The following is a 19,554-nucleotide window of genomic DNA, read 5'->3' as shown; positions in this document are numbered from 1 at the left end:
AGACCCCCTCATATTTTCCTGTTTTTATCCACCACCACCAGCATTTTATAGTGGGTTGCGACGGGTGTGAGGAAAGTCCCATTCTGCTGATGGAAACCTTAGTCTGGATCCAACCCCATGATGCAGCAAGAGGAATGCAATTTTACTGTATTTTAAAACGGAGATTTATTTCACTGGCTTTTTACTGGCTTTTACTGAGCTGTAAACTCTCTTGGGGACTTTTTAGTTGAGAGTTGTCTATTCATACAATCGCTAAAGAAGTGCCGCCAACCTTTCAGGGATAAGTTACCATTAAATACATTTGAGAACTCTTTGAATTCCAGTTTAGTATATATCATATTTATCTTCAAATGTTCATTGTGACTCTTGCAAAGAGGGTAAAGAGAGAATATAAGCAAACAAAAGATCTGAGAACAGTGTTTTATGGTTGCCAAGGGGAGTATAAATTAGTAAAAGAATAAAGTGCTAGCTGAACAATGTCGTTCTTTCCTTTTAAATTCTTTTGTATTGTTGCTTCATGTCATGTCAAGACGATGTCAAATATCACATTAAAAGAGTGCCGTACTGCATTATGAATAACATGAGATGTAAGTGTAAGAGAATCAATCTTTTTGTAGTTATTTAGATACAATGAAGAATGAATATAAAATTTTATAGCCAGATCTTTTCGAAGTTCATGGATGCTGGTTTACAGCAAATGCTTCAACCATTTATCAACTTTTGAATTCAAAGTTATGAGACCAGAAATTCTTTAATGCTTACTTTGCCAACAATTTTGATGGAGAGTGTTTATTAATTCCCTGTCATATTATTAAAATGAATGATCCATCACCTTTCTACAAATATCCCAGCTTGCACTGCATGCACGATACTTCGAAATTTGGGTTTTTCTTCTGGCCTCCTTTTTGTCATCCCCATTTTCCTCGTGAAGGTAGACGCCAACCAATCCCGTACTTCCAGTGGGACTGAATCGGACTGGATATCCGAGAGTTCATCCTCTGTGTCCAAGAGCCTCCTACAAGTAAGCATATTATTTATTTAATTTATTTATTCATATCCTCCCCTCCCTGCCGAAGCAGGCTCAGGGCAGTTTACAAGGCCATCGGCATCATAAAAACACTGACAATAAAATAAATTAAAACCATAAGAACAGATTCCAAAGGTGATGCATATATACGATGGCAAAGAATGTCCTGATCGGCCACAATGAGGTCAGCAATAAATATACGACTGGTGTCTGGCTCCTTGATGCATTGTTCCTCAGTGTGGGCACAGATGTCAGATCAGGCAGCCAAGGATGGATTATAGGCAGGGTTGCCAGCTCCGAGGTGGGAAATACCTGGAGATTTGGAGGGTGGATCCTGAGGAGGGTGGGGTTTGGGGAGGGGAAGGACTTCAGAGGGGTTCAGCTCCACAGAGTCCACCTTCCAAAGTGGCCATTTTCTCCAGGGGAACTGATCTCTGTCACCTGGAGATCACTGATAATCCCAGGAGATCTCCAGCCACCACCTGGAGGTTGGCAACCCTGATTATATGGCACAGATTATCCAGTTGATGTTGGGCAATATTGTAGAAGCATACATTTTTAGAGCCACGCGTTTTAAACATGTGAATGGGGAAATGAGTACCAAGTTAAATTATATAAACAATATATACATTGAACTGTGAGTGAGCTACTATAAGCTTTTAAAATTTTAAAATTATTAAATTAAGGTTCACAATTGTACATGTGGGGGACCCATAAGAACTTGCAGGGGCATCTCATTTCTCCCTGTATCCTCTCTCCCATTATTTCTTTTTTCCCTTGCCCTGGCAGTTCCCATATCCCTTCCCCTTTCCCTGCTCCCTTCTCTCGTTCCTCCACACTAGCCAATTTTATCTGCTCCCCACCTTTACCTATATTTACTGTTTATTTATTACATTTATCCCCTACCTTTCTTCCCTGTGAGAATCGAAAGCAGATTACATTGTTTTCCTGTTCTCCATTATGTGAAGTATGTTAGGCTAGGAGTGTGTGACTGGCCCGAAATTATTCAGTGAGCTTCCACAGCAGAATGAGGATTCGTATTTGGGTTTCCCAGATGTTTGTTTGAAACTCTAGCTACTGTGTCAGACTGGCTTTTGTTTGGTGGCTGCTCTTGAATAGTAGCAAGCAGCTGGGCCTGCCAGTGGTTACTGCTGTGTCTGGCCCTGTCAAAGGCCAAAACAGGCCTTTACAGACAGAACCTAAGGCTGGCAGGCTGGCAATATTGTTCTGGTTGCCTAGCAACTCCCACAATCACCACTGCTGAAGGAATTTATTTCTTAAAGATATAGGTTCTGCTTCTATTATTTGGGGAGGGTTAACCCCCCAGTGTGTGTGTGTGTGTGTGTGTGTAGGTTTAAATTTCAGACTTTTGCAAACCCAGGGTTTTTCTCAAGTTTGTAGAAAGATTTCTTGCTTATTCATGGGTCTTGTCTCTGGATTTGCATCCACAGGTGCAGACTTGTTGAGAATTACATATACTGACAGAATTATATGTGTTTGGACGCAGTATACCTCTGCATGCTTTTGGAACCTGTGGGCCTTCCAGGAGGGTCTGGTGGTCTGATCCAGCATGGCTGCTCTTAAGTTCCTATGTTGATTTGGCTGGTTTCTATGCCACCTCTCCATAAAGCCTACTCAAGTGTGAACAACTTGGCATTTGTCAAACGCACCACCCCCCAAAAAAACCCAAATCTGATAAATCCATTCAATCCTATTTTTAAAGGCTTTTGCAATTATGATAAAATTAATTCAATAAAAGAAGATTCCCTTCCTTTACAATCACACTAGTAAACACGGATGGGATCATCATCTAGCAAAACAAACAGTAGGCTCTGTGTGCAGTGGAAAAGAACTGCTTAGCAACTGCAGACCCGCTAGCTACATATACCTTGAAGATGAATACCGCCTTCAGAACAGCAGTGATTACAAAAATGTAATGCAGTGTTTACAAAAATCGAATTTGCCCCAAGCCCTGATCTAGATGGCCCAGACTAGCTCAATTTTCTCAGATCTCAGAAGCTAAGCAGGGCTGGCCCTTGTTAGCAGAGGTCATTTCAAGGGGGGATTGCGGGGGATCACAGTTCCCCCGGGTGAGGTACGGGGGGTGGGGCACATGACGAAGCCCCGCCCCCTGCTTCCGGCCGCCCCGCTTCTGGCCCTCATTCAGCCAGGAGGAGGCAGGAGAAGAGGGAGGGTAAGTTGCTTCCTCCCTGCCTCTCCCCACCCCTGCCTGCCTGGGGCCAGGGAGGGCCTTCGCGGGGCTTCCTTGCACTCCCGCCGGCCTTGCAGGTCCACCGCCAGGCCCCTCATGGGGCTTGGCAATGGAGCTGCAAGGCCGGTGGCGGCGGCCGGGACCGTTGGGGGCAGGGTGTGTGGCCTTATGACACACTTCCGGTGATGTCAGGGGGTGTGGCCTTATGACACACTTCCGGTGATGTCAGGGGGTGTGGCATATGCTAATGAGTTATGCTAATGAGTTCCCCTAGCTCTTTTTCTACGAAACGACCCCTGCTTGTTAGTATTTGGATGGGAGACCCCTAAGGGTCACGCAATACAGGGGCAGGCAATGGCAAACCACCTCCCAACATCTCTTCCCTTGAAAATCACACAAGGCTGCAGCTTGAAGGTACTTGCCGCCCCCACTGGATTGCCTCAAGCAAACATGGAGGAGAAGAGAGAGCCATTTCTTGCAGAAAGCCAAGAAACAAAGGGGGGGGGAAGATCCTAATACTGTCAAATTCTCAATTTTATTTTGTATAAATACCACTGTGTGTACATTTTGTGCAGGATTGCTCGTCCATGAGGGGGGAAATGTGTTTCTTCAGTAACGTAGCGAGTTCCATGTATATACGTGGGGGGGAATATGTTCTTGGCAATTAAAATTACTCATTTTGCTACTGATGGGTTACATAGACTTCCCTGAAGGATGCAATTTTTTTGTCTTGAGACAAAGCTCAGTGCTCAGAACATGCATACCTCTGGCTTTTATAAGAGCAACAAATTTCTTCTGTCCTCCCGGGATGCATTCTCTTTTCCTTCAGTCATGCCAGGGGCACACTGAGAGACTGAACATCCATACAACCGTTTGCAAACTAATGCTTTTCCCTTCACATTTCTTTCTTATGTCTCTTCCAGCTATTATTTTGCCCAAGCAGGAGGGCTTCTGTGCCAGTGACAGACATTCATGGGAAACCAAGGAAATAGATTTTTTAAAAAACACTTTCTTGTTGTTGTTTTGTTCCTCTTTATTCCTCCGTTCTCTTTAGGGTCTTCTTTTCTTCATAACAAATTTGTGGAAATCTCTAAGAGGCTTCTCTTGAGACCTCAGTGGTAATTCAATTGAAGAGAATCTTATACCTGTCTGGATTAATTTCCTGAAAATTCAATTACTTCAGCCTCACTCTCAGACTTTCTGCTGGCCCACAGCAGAAATGGGGACACCATTAGAAGCCGGCTAATTCTCAGTTATTTCACCCAGTCTCTCTCACAAAGTTGCTGCAAGGATAGCCTTGGGAGAGAACCAAGTACACTACCTTCAGCTCCTTGAAGGAAGGACTAGATAAAAATGTACCAAATGTGTATGTTAAGTGCCATCAAGTCACTTCTGATTTATAGCAACCTTGTGAATTAGGGCTGCCAAGTGGGGGCGGGTAATCGGGCCCCGGGGGGAACTCCGCCCCCTCCGACGATTGGGGCCATGCCCTCAACGTGATCAACATCGCGCGTCACTTCCGGACACGTGCACACGTCCACCTACGGCTCCCGGAGTTTGGCGAGGCTCCCCCACTGCCAAAGTAAATAGATTTGGCAACCCTATTGTGAATTAATGTCCTCCAAAATGGCCTATCGTTAATGGCCATTCTCAGGTCTTGAAAACTGTGGGCCGTGACTTCCTTGAGTCATGCTGGGTCTTCCTCTTTTCCCACTGCCTTCAAATTTTCCTAGAATTATTGTCTTTTGCAGTGACTCTTGTCTCAAAATGAGACCAAAATATGAGTCATTTTAGTCATTTTAGCTTCTAGGGAAACTTCAGGCTTGATTTGATCTAGAAATGTACCAGATAGATAGATATTATTCAACACAATGAGGGGTCCTATTTGGATAGCCTTGTCTGAGGTCATCTCTGGACACATTCCATACCATGAGAAACCATTAGGATCAAAGCTCCCTCTAAGCTGTGGAGTCTTGTGAGCAAAAATTCTACTTTCTGAGCTACTGACATTAAAGTTGTGTGCGAGCAATTTGGCGGCTGCATAAATTAGTTTGCTCCGGAGTCATCCTTCCAGAGCTAAGACAAAAATTTGTGATCTGGAGGCAAAAAACTGTGAGCTAGCTCCCACTAACTCAGCTTAGAAGGAGCACTGATTGGGACTGCCTTCCCAAACCTGGTTTGCCTTTAACCATATACCCCAGTCCTCCTGAATGGCCTGCCCTCCAAAGTAAAGCTCCAAAAGCAGACCTTTTGCTAGAACAGATTAAGGCAAGGATCCCATCCAGCTTACCAAACAGCAGATAACCCACTTCCCACTAGGTTCGGTTCTTTCCAACAGCCTCATTCTGATGATCTCTTGGATGAAAATTCATAGCCGAAGGCTCCCATGCCTGCACATACGCAATCATTCACTTGAATGAAGGGGACAGATTTAGCTCAGTTCAGTTCAAGTGTCTTTGTCTTGGCCATCAGCCACAAGAAAAGGGAATGGGCGGCATAGAGATTTATTTCTCTGTTACTGGAATGAGCACAGAAGGCCACGTACACAATGACTTCATGTATACCTTGGAGCAAGCTCAGGGATCAGACATAAGAGTGTTCTTTAATGAATCAGAACGTGTATTAAAACTTGGATTTCTAACAAAAATACATAATTGCAGGGACACCAAACCTAAAACAATATTGCCAGATCGCCTTTGCTCATATAGGCCTGTTTATGAAACGTTGTCCTTGTGTCCCCCCCCCCCCCCAGTTCTGGAGACAAGACACCATGCTGGGAGTTCCATGCTCAGAACTGAATTCCACAAGTGCACAAGCAGGGTTGCCAACTCTGGGTTAGGAAATTCCTGGAGATTTGGGTGTGGAGAAAATGTAAGTTAGTTGCTGTGGGATATCCAGGACAACGGAGGATGACAGAGGACAGGAGGGCCTGGCGTGATGTGGTCCATGGGGTCGCGAAAAGTCGGACTCAACTGTGTGACTGAACAACAAATCCAGGACAGGCCCCATGGACGTAGAGCTGAAATCCTGCTGAGGGAAGCTCTTTCTATTGAACCGGCATTGCAGTCGAGCTGCCAACAGGAATCACAGCCCCCCCAGACAAAGATCCCCCTGCCCCCCCATACACACACATTTGGTCCCTCATATTATAAGAACACAAACAAGATGTTTGATTAGAACAAGTAAGCTATGTCTCATCTTCTGGGGCACTATGCCCAGCTTTTAAGCCCCCAGAGCTCTCTGGGCCCTTATTTTGTACCCCTAGCCCCCCTCCAACCTTAGCAGTCCTGGACCAAAACTCTGGCCTAACTCCGGAAGTTCTAAACTTGAAGTTTCAAGTTGGAGATAACCCTAACTCAAATGTACCTGATTGCTCCATTTTCTTACAAAACATTCAGCAACGGTGGGGAAATAATCAGGACACATTGATTTTTCCACTAAAAGCTATTACTTTCCAGACAAGAGGGACACATATTTATTAAACATTTAATGGAGCCTACACAAGTCGATGTACTTCATTATTACCCACATTGCTCTGCTAGATGGGAACTCTACACGTTTAACCCTTAAATTCACGTCCAGTGGTACCTTAGTGACCAACAAGATTTTTGGGGTACAAACTGTCGAGAGTCAAAGTTTACAAACTGTCGACAGTCAAAGCTTCCTTCGTCAGATGAAGGCCTCTGACAAAGGGAGCTTTGGCTCTTGAAAGATCATATCTCGAACAACTCATACCAGGCCCATAGCCAGGATTTTGTGGCATGTGGGGCAAAGAATTTTCTAGTATTTGTGACTTGCGCCCTGCTGATCAGCTGAAGGGCCCTTTAAATCTTGCAGAGGGAGAGGGAGAGGGGCGTATACCACCCCCTGCTTCTTCTCAAGAGCATTTAAAAGATCCCTTTAAATGCTTTTGGGAAGAAGAGGGCCTTTAAGGAAGTGGGCTGGCCCTTTAAGGAAGGGGGCAGAGCCCCCAATAGCCCCACTGTAGCTATGGGCCAGGCTCATACCAGTTGCCACTGGACTTTAATCTAGTTGATCTGTTGGAGACCAACCTGGCTTCCCTCTGTAACATTTCAACCTTCTGATACAGAACCACAGGCTTCCCCAAAGTATTCCCTTACCACCACGGCTTTTTTTGTAGATAAAGCCCAGCAGGAACTCATTAGCATAATAGGCCACACCCAACAACAGAAACTCATTAGCATATTAGGCCACACCCCTGACAGCACAGCTCATTGGCATATTAGGCCACACCCTCATGTTACCAGAAGTGTGCTCATCCAGTCACACCCACCTTTTGCTTCTTATTCTGTTTACCTTGTTTGTTGTCAAAACCCAGGGCTTTTTTGTAGCAGGAACTCCTTTGCATGTTAGGCCACACACCTCTAATGTAGCCAATCCTAATGAGTTTCTGCTGTTGGGTGTGGCCTATTATGCTAATGAGTTCCTGCTGGGCGTGGCCAACTTGGAAGCCAGCCGGAACTCCATTCCTGTGCGTTTCTGCCCCAAAATAGCCCTGCTTACCACAGATGTAACAGCTTTGGAGGAATAGTCCTACAGGTTCGATTTGATGGCAGTAAAGTGATACCAAGGCATATGTAATCTCCAAAGTCCAGAGGATAGCCTTTCTGTAAGGGCGCAGCTGTATGTTATCTCTTTCTCTTTAAAGGGGCACACTGATTCTGAGTTGCTCATTCATACAACCTTTTTTTATTTGGTGGTTACGTGAGCTGGCTTGACAGTACACAGCCTCTTGATACATATCAAGCTTCTTGCTGGGATGTGTTCCAAATCCTGGGCTAGACGGCCACTTTATTTTGATGTATTATATACAGCAGCTTCTTAGATTTAAATATAGCTTTTGATGTGTTAAAATAATTTATCAACGACAATGTTGGAAGCACAGCCCCACACAGGATTTTTTAAGACATCTGGAAATCCCTGCCATTTCTGCCGCTGTTCAAGTTTCTTACTTCAGAAGGGCACAGTTAACATAGGTATGTTACAGCACATGACAGTAACAAATGATGGACGCTGGTGACTGTTGGCATTTAGTGATGGGGACCCGTGAGAAACTCAAGGGGACATCCCCCCCCTCTTTCGTTCCTTTTGCACCCCCTTGCCCTCTAACACAGGTCCCCCCATTTCCTCTTCAACTGCCACTGCTTTTCTGCCTGAGTGAAAAGTGGATGCAATACTGACCAAAGTTACTCATTTTTAAATCTGAAAAGCTGGTGGGAGCAAGACTGGCAGTAGCATTGGGGACTTGGTTTTGCTTGTTACAGAAAAGCAAAAGTGTGTGTGTTTTCCTTACACTGGCTATCCAGAGAAGAAAGGATAAATCAGGAAGGTGTTTAGTAAAGTGGCACTAGGTTGGGGGAGCTGGAAATATTTCTGGCTATTGAGAGAGAGAGAGAGACAGAGAGACACAGAGAGAGAGAGAGAGAGAGAGAGAGAGAGAGAGAGAGAGAGAATAGCTGCTGCGACTTTGAATATGAATCACCCCTCCTATTATCACCTCCATTCAATAATGAGATAAAGAAGAGGCCTGTGGGCCTGAAGAACTGCACAATGGATAGGATGGGTTGGGGAGCCAGTTCTTCTGGGGTCTCTCTTCACTTGGGCACCTCTATGTGTGTGGAGGGTGAATGTTTTCTCCTCATCCAACTGCCCATCAGGGTGAGGGGAGAGGGAAGCCCCTGCCTCTTCCTCTTGCCTACTAATGTTTACCCAACCGTCTCTGGGCGATTCTGCATTGGCTTTTCCCTCTGTTGTTATACCAAACCCACATTGGAACAGAAATTCCCCTCTGCACTGCATGCTACTTTCGCTTTCTTTTATCATCAGATTTTATGGTACCTTCTGCATAGACTTATGGCCGTTCAGGGGTGACTTCGCAGTCAGTACGGCGTGGCCTCGAGGTATCTGAATGTGGTTTTGAGCTGCACGTTTTCCTCAGTGTTGAGAAAATGTTGAGCGAATGCCAGATGCAGAACCAGCCTCTCTCTGATTCGGACTAGGGTAGCGGCACCACCTTCTCCCTGCCACCCCCACTTCCTCTTGCCTACATTCTCTCCTGGGGCAATTCTGCATCTGGCATTCACTCCACAGTTCCTCAACAAGTTGCATCTCAAATACCTCAGGGGCAACGCCATACTAACTGTAAAGAAAAGTCCCCCCAAAACAGCCATAAATCTATGCAGAAGGCACCATAAAACCCGATGATCAAAGAAAGTGAAAGCGGCATGCAGTGTAGAGGGGGGTTTCTGTTCCAAGACTGGTTTGGCAAAACGACGGAGGGAAAAGCCAGTGTAGAATTGCTCCTGATGGGGTGGGGGGGGGGAAACATGTTTAAGGAAGCAGAAAAGAAGCGGCAGCAAATAGTAGCAGAACCAGCACCCGTAGCCACCTCTTGTTCCCTGCCACCTGTCTCTCTTGGCCGAGTAGAGGTGGGGAACAGCAGCATAGCTGGGGAAGGGAGGAGAGGATGGTGCTGCTACAGGCTGCCCAGCTGTACACCCAGTTTCTTATCAGACTGGCTGTGGCTACTGCTGCCGTACATCTACATTGGCCACTTGCTCCCCCCTAGGCAGAGACTCCGGGAGCTGTACCGGTGGTGGTGATGATGTGGGGGACTTCCTGGAGCACAGCGGCTCTGAGGATGCAGAGGGGCAGCCCTGAGTCTTCCTCAGCGCCGTGCACAAAGGAGGCTTCCAGGAGGCTGGGAGTGGCTTAGCCCCTGCCTCCATTGCTTCCCTCTTTGCTCACTGGCTCAGAGGTTCCAAAATGAGTGGCGGTTCCTGCCCACCTGCAGCCACATTGTTTGGTGTAGTGGTTAGGAGCACGGACTCTAATCTGGGAGAACCGGGTTTGATTCCCCACTTCTCCTCCACATGCAGCTGCTAGAGTTACAAGTTCTCTCAGAGCTGTTCTCTCAAGGGCAGTTCTTGAAAGAGCTCTCTCAGCCCCACCTACCCCACAGGGTGTCTGTTGTGGGGAAGGGAAAGGGATTGTAAGCCGCTCTGAGATTCCTTCAGGTAGTGAAGGACGGGGTATAAATCCAATGTCTTCTTCTTCATGCGCAGACAATGTTCCTCCATTTGTGGGAGGCTTAAGCTCCCCATGCTGGGGTTGTGTTTTTTTTAAGATTTCAGATTTTTCTGCAAGCCTGGGGGGGTCCCCCGTGTTTCTAGAAAAATCTCCTTTGTGTCAGTGTCCCTGCTCCACTGATTTAGATATCTGCAGATGAGGGCCATGCTTCACTATTACAGATTCCCAAGATTTTTAGGAGGCTAAGTAAAAAATGTTTACTTACAAAGCTCATGTTTGACACAGTTCTGACATGCTAAATGCTTTTTATCATTTAATGTCGGGAATAAGGATGACATTCAGACATCATTAAAGGCACAGTTAGCGGTGAGATTTACTGGTAATGTCAGATTTCCTAGCGTTTCCCCTGGACTCCTTAAAATCTGAAGAATTACCACTAATCCTCATCAGCGTTCACTGCATTTACCATGGCATAATCACATTCAGAATTACCACAGCATAATCTCTCTTGCCTTTTACGTCAGTGCCAAGTTATCAACAGAATAATTTTTCTATCAACTGTTACCCAGAATCAGCTGGGAAAACTTTGGGAAATGTTTCATTCAAATGTTTCCACTGAATTCTTGAAAACGTTTCATAGTTCTCGTATGTGGAAATAAAACTAGTCTCTAAAAAGAAACCAGGGATACTGGAATTTTTCCAAGTCCGTGTGAAATGATATATGTTGGCCTTGCGCTATAATAAAAAGTCCTACAGTGGTATGTAAGACTAAAGCAAATTATTTGAAACGAATTCCTACTGATATCGGTTGAATTTTTTTCTCAGTAAAATGCTCAGGATTGTGGCATGAACAACTGGCGCCAGCAAACTAACGGTTGTATACCTGTTCAAACCAGCAAAACCAGGTTTGTGCCATACTAAGAGCAGGTTTCCCAAATCATTTATTCAAGGAAAACATGATCCTGGGTTGAGAAGCCTGCCATTCTACAGTGATGTCTCGTTCTTATAAAAACATATCTCAACTGGAGAAATACAGCTAACAAAAAAAGCAAAAAAAATTGAACATAGGAGGTGCCTTACTGAGTGACACATGGGCAAAGAGGCAGGCCGGGGACGTAGCTGACCTTAAATCTCTGTTGGCTCCATCCCCCAGCATGGACGTCATGATACTGGCGTCATATGTCAATGCCTCCTCCTCCTTCCAGGGGGAGGCAAATCGGTCCCCACCTGAGACCGCGGCAAGGCTTTGTATAGAAAAATTGCTTTCTGCTTTCTATATCCACATGCCTTCTCCAGTGATGTCTTTTGATAACATGCTATGTCTTGTTTCCTGTTGCAGGCCAAATGGTCCAGGGCAGACCAAATGGCCTGAAATACCTCAATAGCCATGCCATAAACCCACATTCTTTCACACTTCTATGCCAAAAGCAAGACCTCATGGCACCACTTTCTGGCCCACATGCGACTACTCATGTATACAATGACGAAGCTGTGAAGTTTGGGTCACCTGACTGCAGGAGGGACCTCCAAACTTCTAGCCATTCCTGTGTTGCAGCTATGGCAACCAACAATTGGCAACACACACCTGTCCACTCGTGATTGGCTGATGGCCACAGCTGATTGCGATTAGATTGGGCTATAATTCCATTGATCACTATGGGAGTGAGCCTCTTGCTTGCTCTGGCTGCTCTCTTGCTTAGCTCTCCCTTCTTCCTCTTGCTGCCTGTTTTATTGCACCTGGAAATGCTGCCTCGTGAGAGACAAAGAGTTGCTTTGTGAACTGGAGCACATGGGTGCAAGGATGGGATTTCTCCTTAAAATCCCTTGGTACTCAGACCATCTTGGACTGATGAATAATCCTGACTTGGTAACTATGAATTATGAATGTTAGACTTCTGCTCCTATCTTCGCAACCTGATCTCTGATCATTTTCAGGTTACACAGCAGAAAATGACATCATGATGTTACAGGACACAATCTGTGAGTCTCTGCCTCTGCTCTCCCACACGTTTCCAGGGGTTGCCAACATTATTTCATATTATGAGCCCTGCTAATAGAACCCAGGTCTGGCTGGCATTTTACCAAATCCTGGGTCAAATTAAAGAGGGCGAGGAAGCAAGAGATGGGGGGGGCTTGGATCCTGAGTGCCTTTCCTGCTTGTGGTAGGCAGCCCACTCGCTGCGATCTTCCATTTTGCCCCCCCCACTCCTAGGGATTGACTGACCCAAGGAAGCTCAATTTCAGGCGGAACTGAAGACTGTAGTGGGAGGAGTTGCAGGAAAGTCACCTTTTGTACAGAGCAGTTCCACTCACAGCGCTGACCTGGATGGCCCAGGCTGGTCCCATCTCACCAGATCTTGGAAGCTAAGCAGGGTCAGCCCTGGCTAGTATTCGGATGGGAGACCTCCAAGGAATACCGGGGTCATCATGACACGGAGGCAGGCAAAGGCAAACCACCTCTGAATGTCTGTTGCCTTGAAAACCCTGCTGGGTCACCGTAAGTCGGTTGTGACTCGATGGCACCCCAGTTCCACCCACACCACCAGTTCCACCCACACTCCTTAAGCCTTGTTTATAACATTCTGCATCATATTTTTCGTAAGTAAATGCATGTTGGGGCAGAAATCATTTTTGCTTTGTATTTGGCCACTCAGAATCCGTGAAGAGGAACCAGCACTGACGGGCTAGCCATCTTTCTTTTTGCTTCTTTGTGAGATTTCTAAATTACATCCAGGCAAGCAACAACAATAAAATAAGCTTCCCGAATAGCTCTAACATTTGGGGTTTCTTTGCATCATCTTCTTTAAGAAGATTGTGTGATTCCAGGACAGATGGGCTGTTTAGCTGGGTTTAGAGGCCTTTAAATTTTTTGGTTAAAGTGTGTCGTTGTTGTTTTTTAATTCACGTGTTTCTCAAGTGTCAGCCACTAACATTATGGTTCCTGTTCTCTACTATGAAAATACAGGCTGAGATAAGGTGCTGTGTAGAATTTACCCTAATAACTGCTAACCCTTTTCATTTTCTGATGTACTAGGTTGAATGTAATCAACATTGTTTGTTTTGCTTCTATACAGCTGTGGGCCGTAATAAAGATAGATGGATGGGTGGGCGGGCGGGTGGATAAATGAATGGGTGGCAAAAGCCACCTCTTGGGGTTGCTGTATCACCTTTATCTCACAGTAAATCTTCTGGATTTAACATGACTGGGTGGGTGGATGGATGGGTGGGTGGATGGATGGGTGGGAGTAACTTTTCTGAATTGATTTGCAAAGCTGAATTAACCACGCACACTAATATAAATGGGGAATAATCACAGGGGATCAGAATCGTGAGCAAAAGGGTCTGTCCCTTCCTAACCTGTCCCACTGCTGAAGTTGCTGGAAAAGGTGTTAAAACTAGAACCACTGTTTTAACGGTGGTCTCCAGTGATTTCAGGATCCAAGTTTAGATTAAACTTTGAGATTTCCTTTAGATATTTTTTTAATTGATCAGAACTCATATAGGGGCTTTCATACAATGACTCAGTTCAGATGTCTCACAAAACCATGGTTTAATTTAACTAGGTATGGCTATTGCGATTGTCTAAATGCACACTCCATTAATCATGCTTAGTTAGGGTCTGTCAAACCAATACCTGAAATGATTAACTTGGATTATTAATCACAGTCTTAAACTATGGTTCCCATGGGGTTGCCAACTTCAGGTTGGGAAACTCCTGGAGATTTGGGGGTGGAGCCTGGGGAGGACAGGGACCTCAGTGGGGTACAATGCCCTACAGTCCCCCCCTCCAACGCCTCAACCTTCTCCAAGGGAGCTGATATCTGTAGTCCAGAGATGAGCTGTAATTCCAGGGGATCCCCAGGTCCCACCTGGAGGCTGGCATCTCTAGTTCCACATGATACACAAGTGCAGTCAATCTGGCTTGTCCTCCACTAATGACTTCACAGGCTCCTCAACTACGGAGCCATCTGGTCAGAGGGAAGGCCACAAGACAAGCCTTTGTTGAAGCAAATCAGGATTTGAACAGAGGTCATTTCGGGGGGGAACGCGGGGGAACGCAGTTCCCCTGGGTGAGGTGCAAGGGGGCGGGGCACATGACGAAGCCCCGCCCCCTGCTTCCGGCCGCCCCGCTTCCAGCCCTCATTCAGCCAGGAGGAGGCAGGAGAAGAGGGAGGGTAAGTTGCTTCCTCCCTGCCTCTCCCCATCCCTGCCTGCCTGGGGCCAGGGAGAGCCTTGGCGGGGCTTCCTCGCACTCTTGCTGGCCTTGCAGCACCACCGCCGGGCCCCTGATGTCAGGGGGTGTGGCATATGCTAATGAGCTATGCTAATGTGTTCCCCTAGCTCTTTTTCTACGAAATGACTCCTGGATCTGAATAACTGTCTGTGAGCAGAATCCCTGTTTCACAAACTAACCCTAGTTCCAATTAGCCATGGTTTAAATTTTTATGGCTGAACCGATCCATTCTGAATATAGATTAAACTTTCTGAGCTGCAAATAACATGTATACTGTTCGGCGTCTTGCAATGTCAGCTTCGGAGTCCTGTGCAGAAAATATGTATCGCCTATCATAATAGGGCACCATAAATTTCCTCTGCTGTTTTAATTTGTCCATAAAATGTTTATACATAGCGGCTACAGGATATGATAAACAACTACCACCCTAACAATGTGACCCTCTGCAGAACTATTCCCGTCTAAACTCATCGATTTGAGTAGGCTTAGAATGGAGTGGTTTTGTATAGGATTGCACTGAAAGTCTGGGAACTCGACAGAATTGTTGGATAATGCTCTATTAATTGCTGTGTCTCCCTAGAATTAGTAATGAATCACAGACAGGCCGTGCCTTTTGTCCCTTAGTTACAAAAGCACCAGATGCGTAATGTGCACATAAACCATACAGTTAAGCAATTACATATATCACGTTTAGTATAACGAGGCTGGCTCCTTGAATTATGAAAAACTCAGACCTTTCTAAATTTAATAAGGAAACAGGACCAGACACATGCTCTATATCCAAGCAATACCGAGCACATTTTGGCAGCCGTGCTTAGAAGCACATCCAGTTCCGAAGGAAATGTGAAAAGGTCACCGTAGTGAAATTTAAAACTTAGGTAAACATGCTGAAAATTGGTCTCGCACTAGATATAGTTTCACTTACATATCCATCTAAAAGCAGTTTTAAAAAATGAAACACGTAAAAAAATCAGCTGTGAAACAGTTTCAATAAAATCCCAGTGTGTACAAGGCCTGGCAACAACGATGACTTTCTACATTTATAGCAATGCAAAAGCTAACTTTTCAAAGATGTACGGAGAAAGATTATTCATTGTCTGCCTAACAGAACCACACAGAGTACCCATTCTCTCCCAATAAATGTACCTTAATCTCTTGAACAGAGAATGCAGGTCACAGAAACAATGACCCTGTAATGTAGCTGAAGTTAATCTAATATTCTACATGTAAACGCAATAACAATTGAATTTATATAGTGTGTTTTGAGTGTTCACAGGGCTTCAGATAGACTCATTCCTTATGATCTTATAAACTAGGTCAGTGATATTATCAGCACATTTAGGGTAGAGAGAATTTGACTTGCTCAAGACCATCTAGTAAAGTCATGCCAGAGGCAAGATTCCAAACCAGGGCTTTTCTGGTTCAGAAGTTGCTCTCAGTGGCTGCTTTAACACACATTGGATAATGCAGTTTAGTTTCAGTGCACTTTAGCATTTATTTGCAACTAAATTTTCCTCTGTGAAGCAGCAAAATCCACTTGCAAATAACTCCTAAAGTGTATTGAAAGTATATTATCCAGCTTTTGTGAAAGCAGTCTTAGACAATATACTATGCCAGCTCTCAGAAGTAGACCTAGAATTTAAAATGTCTTAAATACCATGTTCCTGAACTTTTGAGATTAATATAAATCAAGCACAATAAGACTCTGGCTGCGGTCACACACACTAAATAATCCACTTTCAATTCACTTTCAGAGTGGATTCTTACTGTGTGAACTAGCAAAGTCCAGTTGGAAAGTGCATTGAAAGTGGATTATTTAGTGTAAGTGACTGCAGCCTATGATTGTACAATCCTAAAAATGCTTTCCTGGGAATAGACCCCACTGAACTGACTGTAGTAGGATTCTGAGTAGAAATGTTTAGGATTGCTTTCAAAAACCCGACTGTTGTTATTATTTCTTGTGCAGAACTGATACGATTTAGGAATATCTGTCTGAATATCAGATGGGCACACAGGTGTCTCCAGGCTGATCAGTCAATGGTTCGGAAAACTTACCTTGTTTCATCAATATATACTGCTTCCAATACAGATGCTGCATATTCAATATTCTTCTTTAGGTCAACCACGTTAACGTCACCTTTCTCCAGCTGCTTTACTAAACATCTTAATCTGTTGAGAAGAAGGAAAAAAAATGAGATTATTAGATAGGTAAATGAAATACAACATTAATCGTTTACTGTATGTGAACCGCTTTTGACCATAACAACATTGTTTATGGAACAATTTCCTTTGTGCATATTAGCAAACTGGAAAAAAGCAAGACTTAAACAAGACCTCTTGTCACACTGCCTTTTAAATTTCCCTTTGGGAAAGGCTGAAGTCTCTGAAGTAAAGTTCTGCTTGGTAGAGAAATGGTTAGGGAGAGAAGGTGGAAGAAAAATGGCATGAGCATCCTTAGAAAGCATCACTAATAGCTCGATACAGCTGGAGTGGCAAGGTTTTCTGTTGCTCTATGATACCTTCTCTGTATTAAGGAAGCCGATGTGGACAGTGCTACTTAATAAACTGGGATTCCTACATTCAGACATCATGGCAAACCACAGTTAGTAAGCCAAGCACAAACCAAACTTTCTAGAGTCCCAGATTAGCACAAAGACACCCCAACAAACAACAGTTTGTAGGACAATCGACAGAGATACTAGAGTCAGGCAGCATGTTTCAGCCCTGCCCAATGGTACATCCATTACGTTTCTCCCATATGATCACTTGCCTCACAGTGCAACTGGGGGAAAGTAAAAGTATTATCCTAAAGACACTAGCTGATTCTGCACCCATCTGTTTCCTCGCAGTTTTTCCACAACCACGTTGGGAGGTTAATTTCCCTCTGTATTGCATGCCGCTTTCACTTTCTTTGTTCATTGGGTTTTATGCTACCTTCTGCATAGATTTATGGCTGTTCAGGGGTGACTTCGCAGTCAGTACGGCATTGTCCCCGAGGTATCTGCATGTGGTTTTGAGGGGCACCTTTTCCTTCCTCTGCTTCCGATTCAAAGGGAACAATAAGCAGTCAACTTGACACGGCTTCATTGATCTTCAGTTCCCCCACCCCCATTTCCCCCTTTGTATTTATCACCTAACTAGGAATTACTTGGGTCAGGTGCCTAATAACCACTGAGGCAAGTACTGACACAGGAAAATCTGCATACCAATGCAAGAGTGAGCACTGAAAACAAAATAGACGGCAAGCTGATACTAGCCAATGCAGAAACCAGGATCTGAGGCAATGCAATGAAAACAGATATTCCAAGGCAAGGGGGAACCAGGTCAAGTGCTAATAAAATGTGGAGCGAATGCCAGATGCATAATGGACCATTGTTACAGTGAGAACAAAACCTATGTGCAACTATGATACTGAGTGGGATGGCTGATTCACAGTGAAAGAGGTCCTGCAAAATAAGGGACGCAGGAAGAGGCATGTATCTGTGTGTGCTTAATGCACAAGGACATATATTCTATAAACCTTCAGATGCAATAGACGTGCTTCCTCCAAGTTGATCCTCCAGAAATAAATTTCTCCAAGTTGTAGCTGAAAATTTGTATACGTTACAGGTGTTTCCATTGTTTGCGTCTGAATCTATTTAAAGTTACAACACACACTGTTGCTTCAGCGTTTACTGTTGTTATTGATAGCAATAGTCTGAGCTCTCCTGTTCCCATTTGTTTATTTTGGTCAGGTACAAGGAGAACCCAACAGCATTTCAGAAAAAGTTTCTCCTTGTGAACTTTCTGTTTTGACTTTTTTAAAAAAGGACGGGAGTACATGTAAATGAGCCTTCCAGGTGAGCCATTTGTATTTCTTGACCTTGGAAATTCACCTACAGTCTCTTCGATGGTCACATTGCTTTTGAGTAGGCTCAAGGCCCATTCATACAAATATTTGGTGGATTTTTTTAAAAAAATTCCATGTGTAGTGATGCTCTTAGACACTACAGGCAGGGGGAAAGTAGGAGATACAGTTTCTGAGGGCAAAGGCTAAATATAGTGGTACAAACTGGAGGCCCATGAAAGATCATGGAAATATGAAAATGCTGAAATTCTCCTACTTTAAGCTTTCTACCTACTTGTTTGTATAAGGTTCCAGGGGCTTGAACACAGTTATTCCTGTCTCCCCTTTACTTTCAAATGCATCAGCAAACCGTGCTCCTGGATTATAGTAAGTCCTTAACAGGCTATTTGTTTTTTTTTTGGGGGGGGTGTCACAGCTCAGGTAGGTGTCATCTGACGCTGCCACCACTCTGGATTTAGGTTCCCTTGGGAAGGCCCACAGAAGGTCCAAAGACCTTCAGACCTCCCTTTTGGCCGAATAATAGGCGTGAAGACCAGGCAGAGTGAAACAAGAAAAAGGTTTATTTTATAGGAGGTCAAACAACAAGGTGCAGAATAATAACAGTAAGTGGGTGAAAAGAAAAAAAATCAAATGCCCTATACTTTCCCTAGCTCACTATCTCAAGTGGCCTTACACTATTCACCCCTCCCTCAGGATGAGGGTTTTTCCCCAGCAGCAGCCTTCCTTATGGCTCTGCCCTCTGGAAGAAAGAATAGCTCTTCATGCTGCTCCAGAACTTTTATTTCCAGCCCTCCTCTTTTCCTATTGGTCCATTTTGGCTCCAAAACCTCCCAGGGGCTTCTGGGAGTTGTAGCCCTAGCCTCACCTACTGCTAGCCAGGCTCTCTGGGCCTAGTAGGCCTCTGGTAGCACAGCCCAGATCATGACAGGGGGTCTTTCCTTTCCTTTGGAACAATTTTGTATAACTAATTCTGAACTTCAGAGCATAGATCAAAAAATCTGCACAGCAGGGCCAGGTACAGAAAGAGCAGATGATTCAACAAACCCTGGGGGAAGCCCCAGGTCTGCAAAGAAACCAGGGTTGCCAAGTCGTACCTTAAGCTGCAGCGGGGGAGTCCCGGCTTGCTCCGGGAGAGCGTGCGCGCCACGAGTACTTCACCCAAAAGTGACGCAGCCACGTCGGGC

At 44.8% G+C, this 19,554-nt stretch overlaps 1 protein-coding gene across 1 annotated transcript in view; it reads right to left on the bottom strand.

Moving 5' to 3' along the window:
* Positions 1–19,554, bottom strand: part of PDE1A (phosphodiesterase 1A) — a 156,551-nt gene that overhangs the window by 47,287 nt on the left and 89,710 nt on the right. The window contains exons 2-3 of the mRNA XM_015406081.1: positions 16,579–16,692; positions 833–1,015 (exon numbers count right to left, since the gene is read on the bottom strand). Coding sequence (XP_015261567.1) covers positions 833–1,015; positions 16,579–16,692 — 297 coding nt within the window. The remainder of the gene's footprint in view (positions 1–832; positions 1,016–16,578; positions 16,693–19,554) is intronic.

The sequence above is a fragment of the Gekko japonicus genome, unplaced genomic scaffold, assembly GCF_001447785.1.
Source record: "Gekko japonicus isolate JY-2015 unplaced genomic scaffold, Gekko_japonicus_V1.1 scaffold630, whole genome shotgun sequence".
Classification (NCBI taxonomy): Eukaryota; Metazoa; Chordata; class Lepidosauria; order Squamata; family Gekkonidae; genus Gekko; species Gekko japonicus.
Note: the sequence above shows the minus strand (reverse complement) of the source record. Positions and strands in the feature narration are given on the sequence as shown.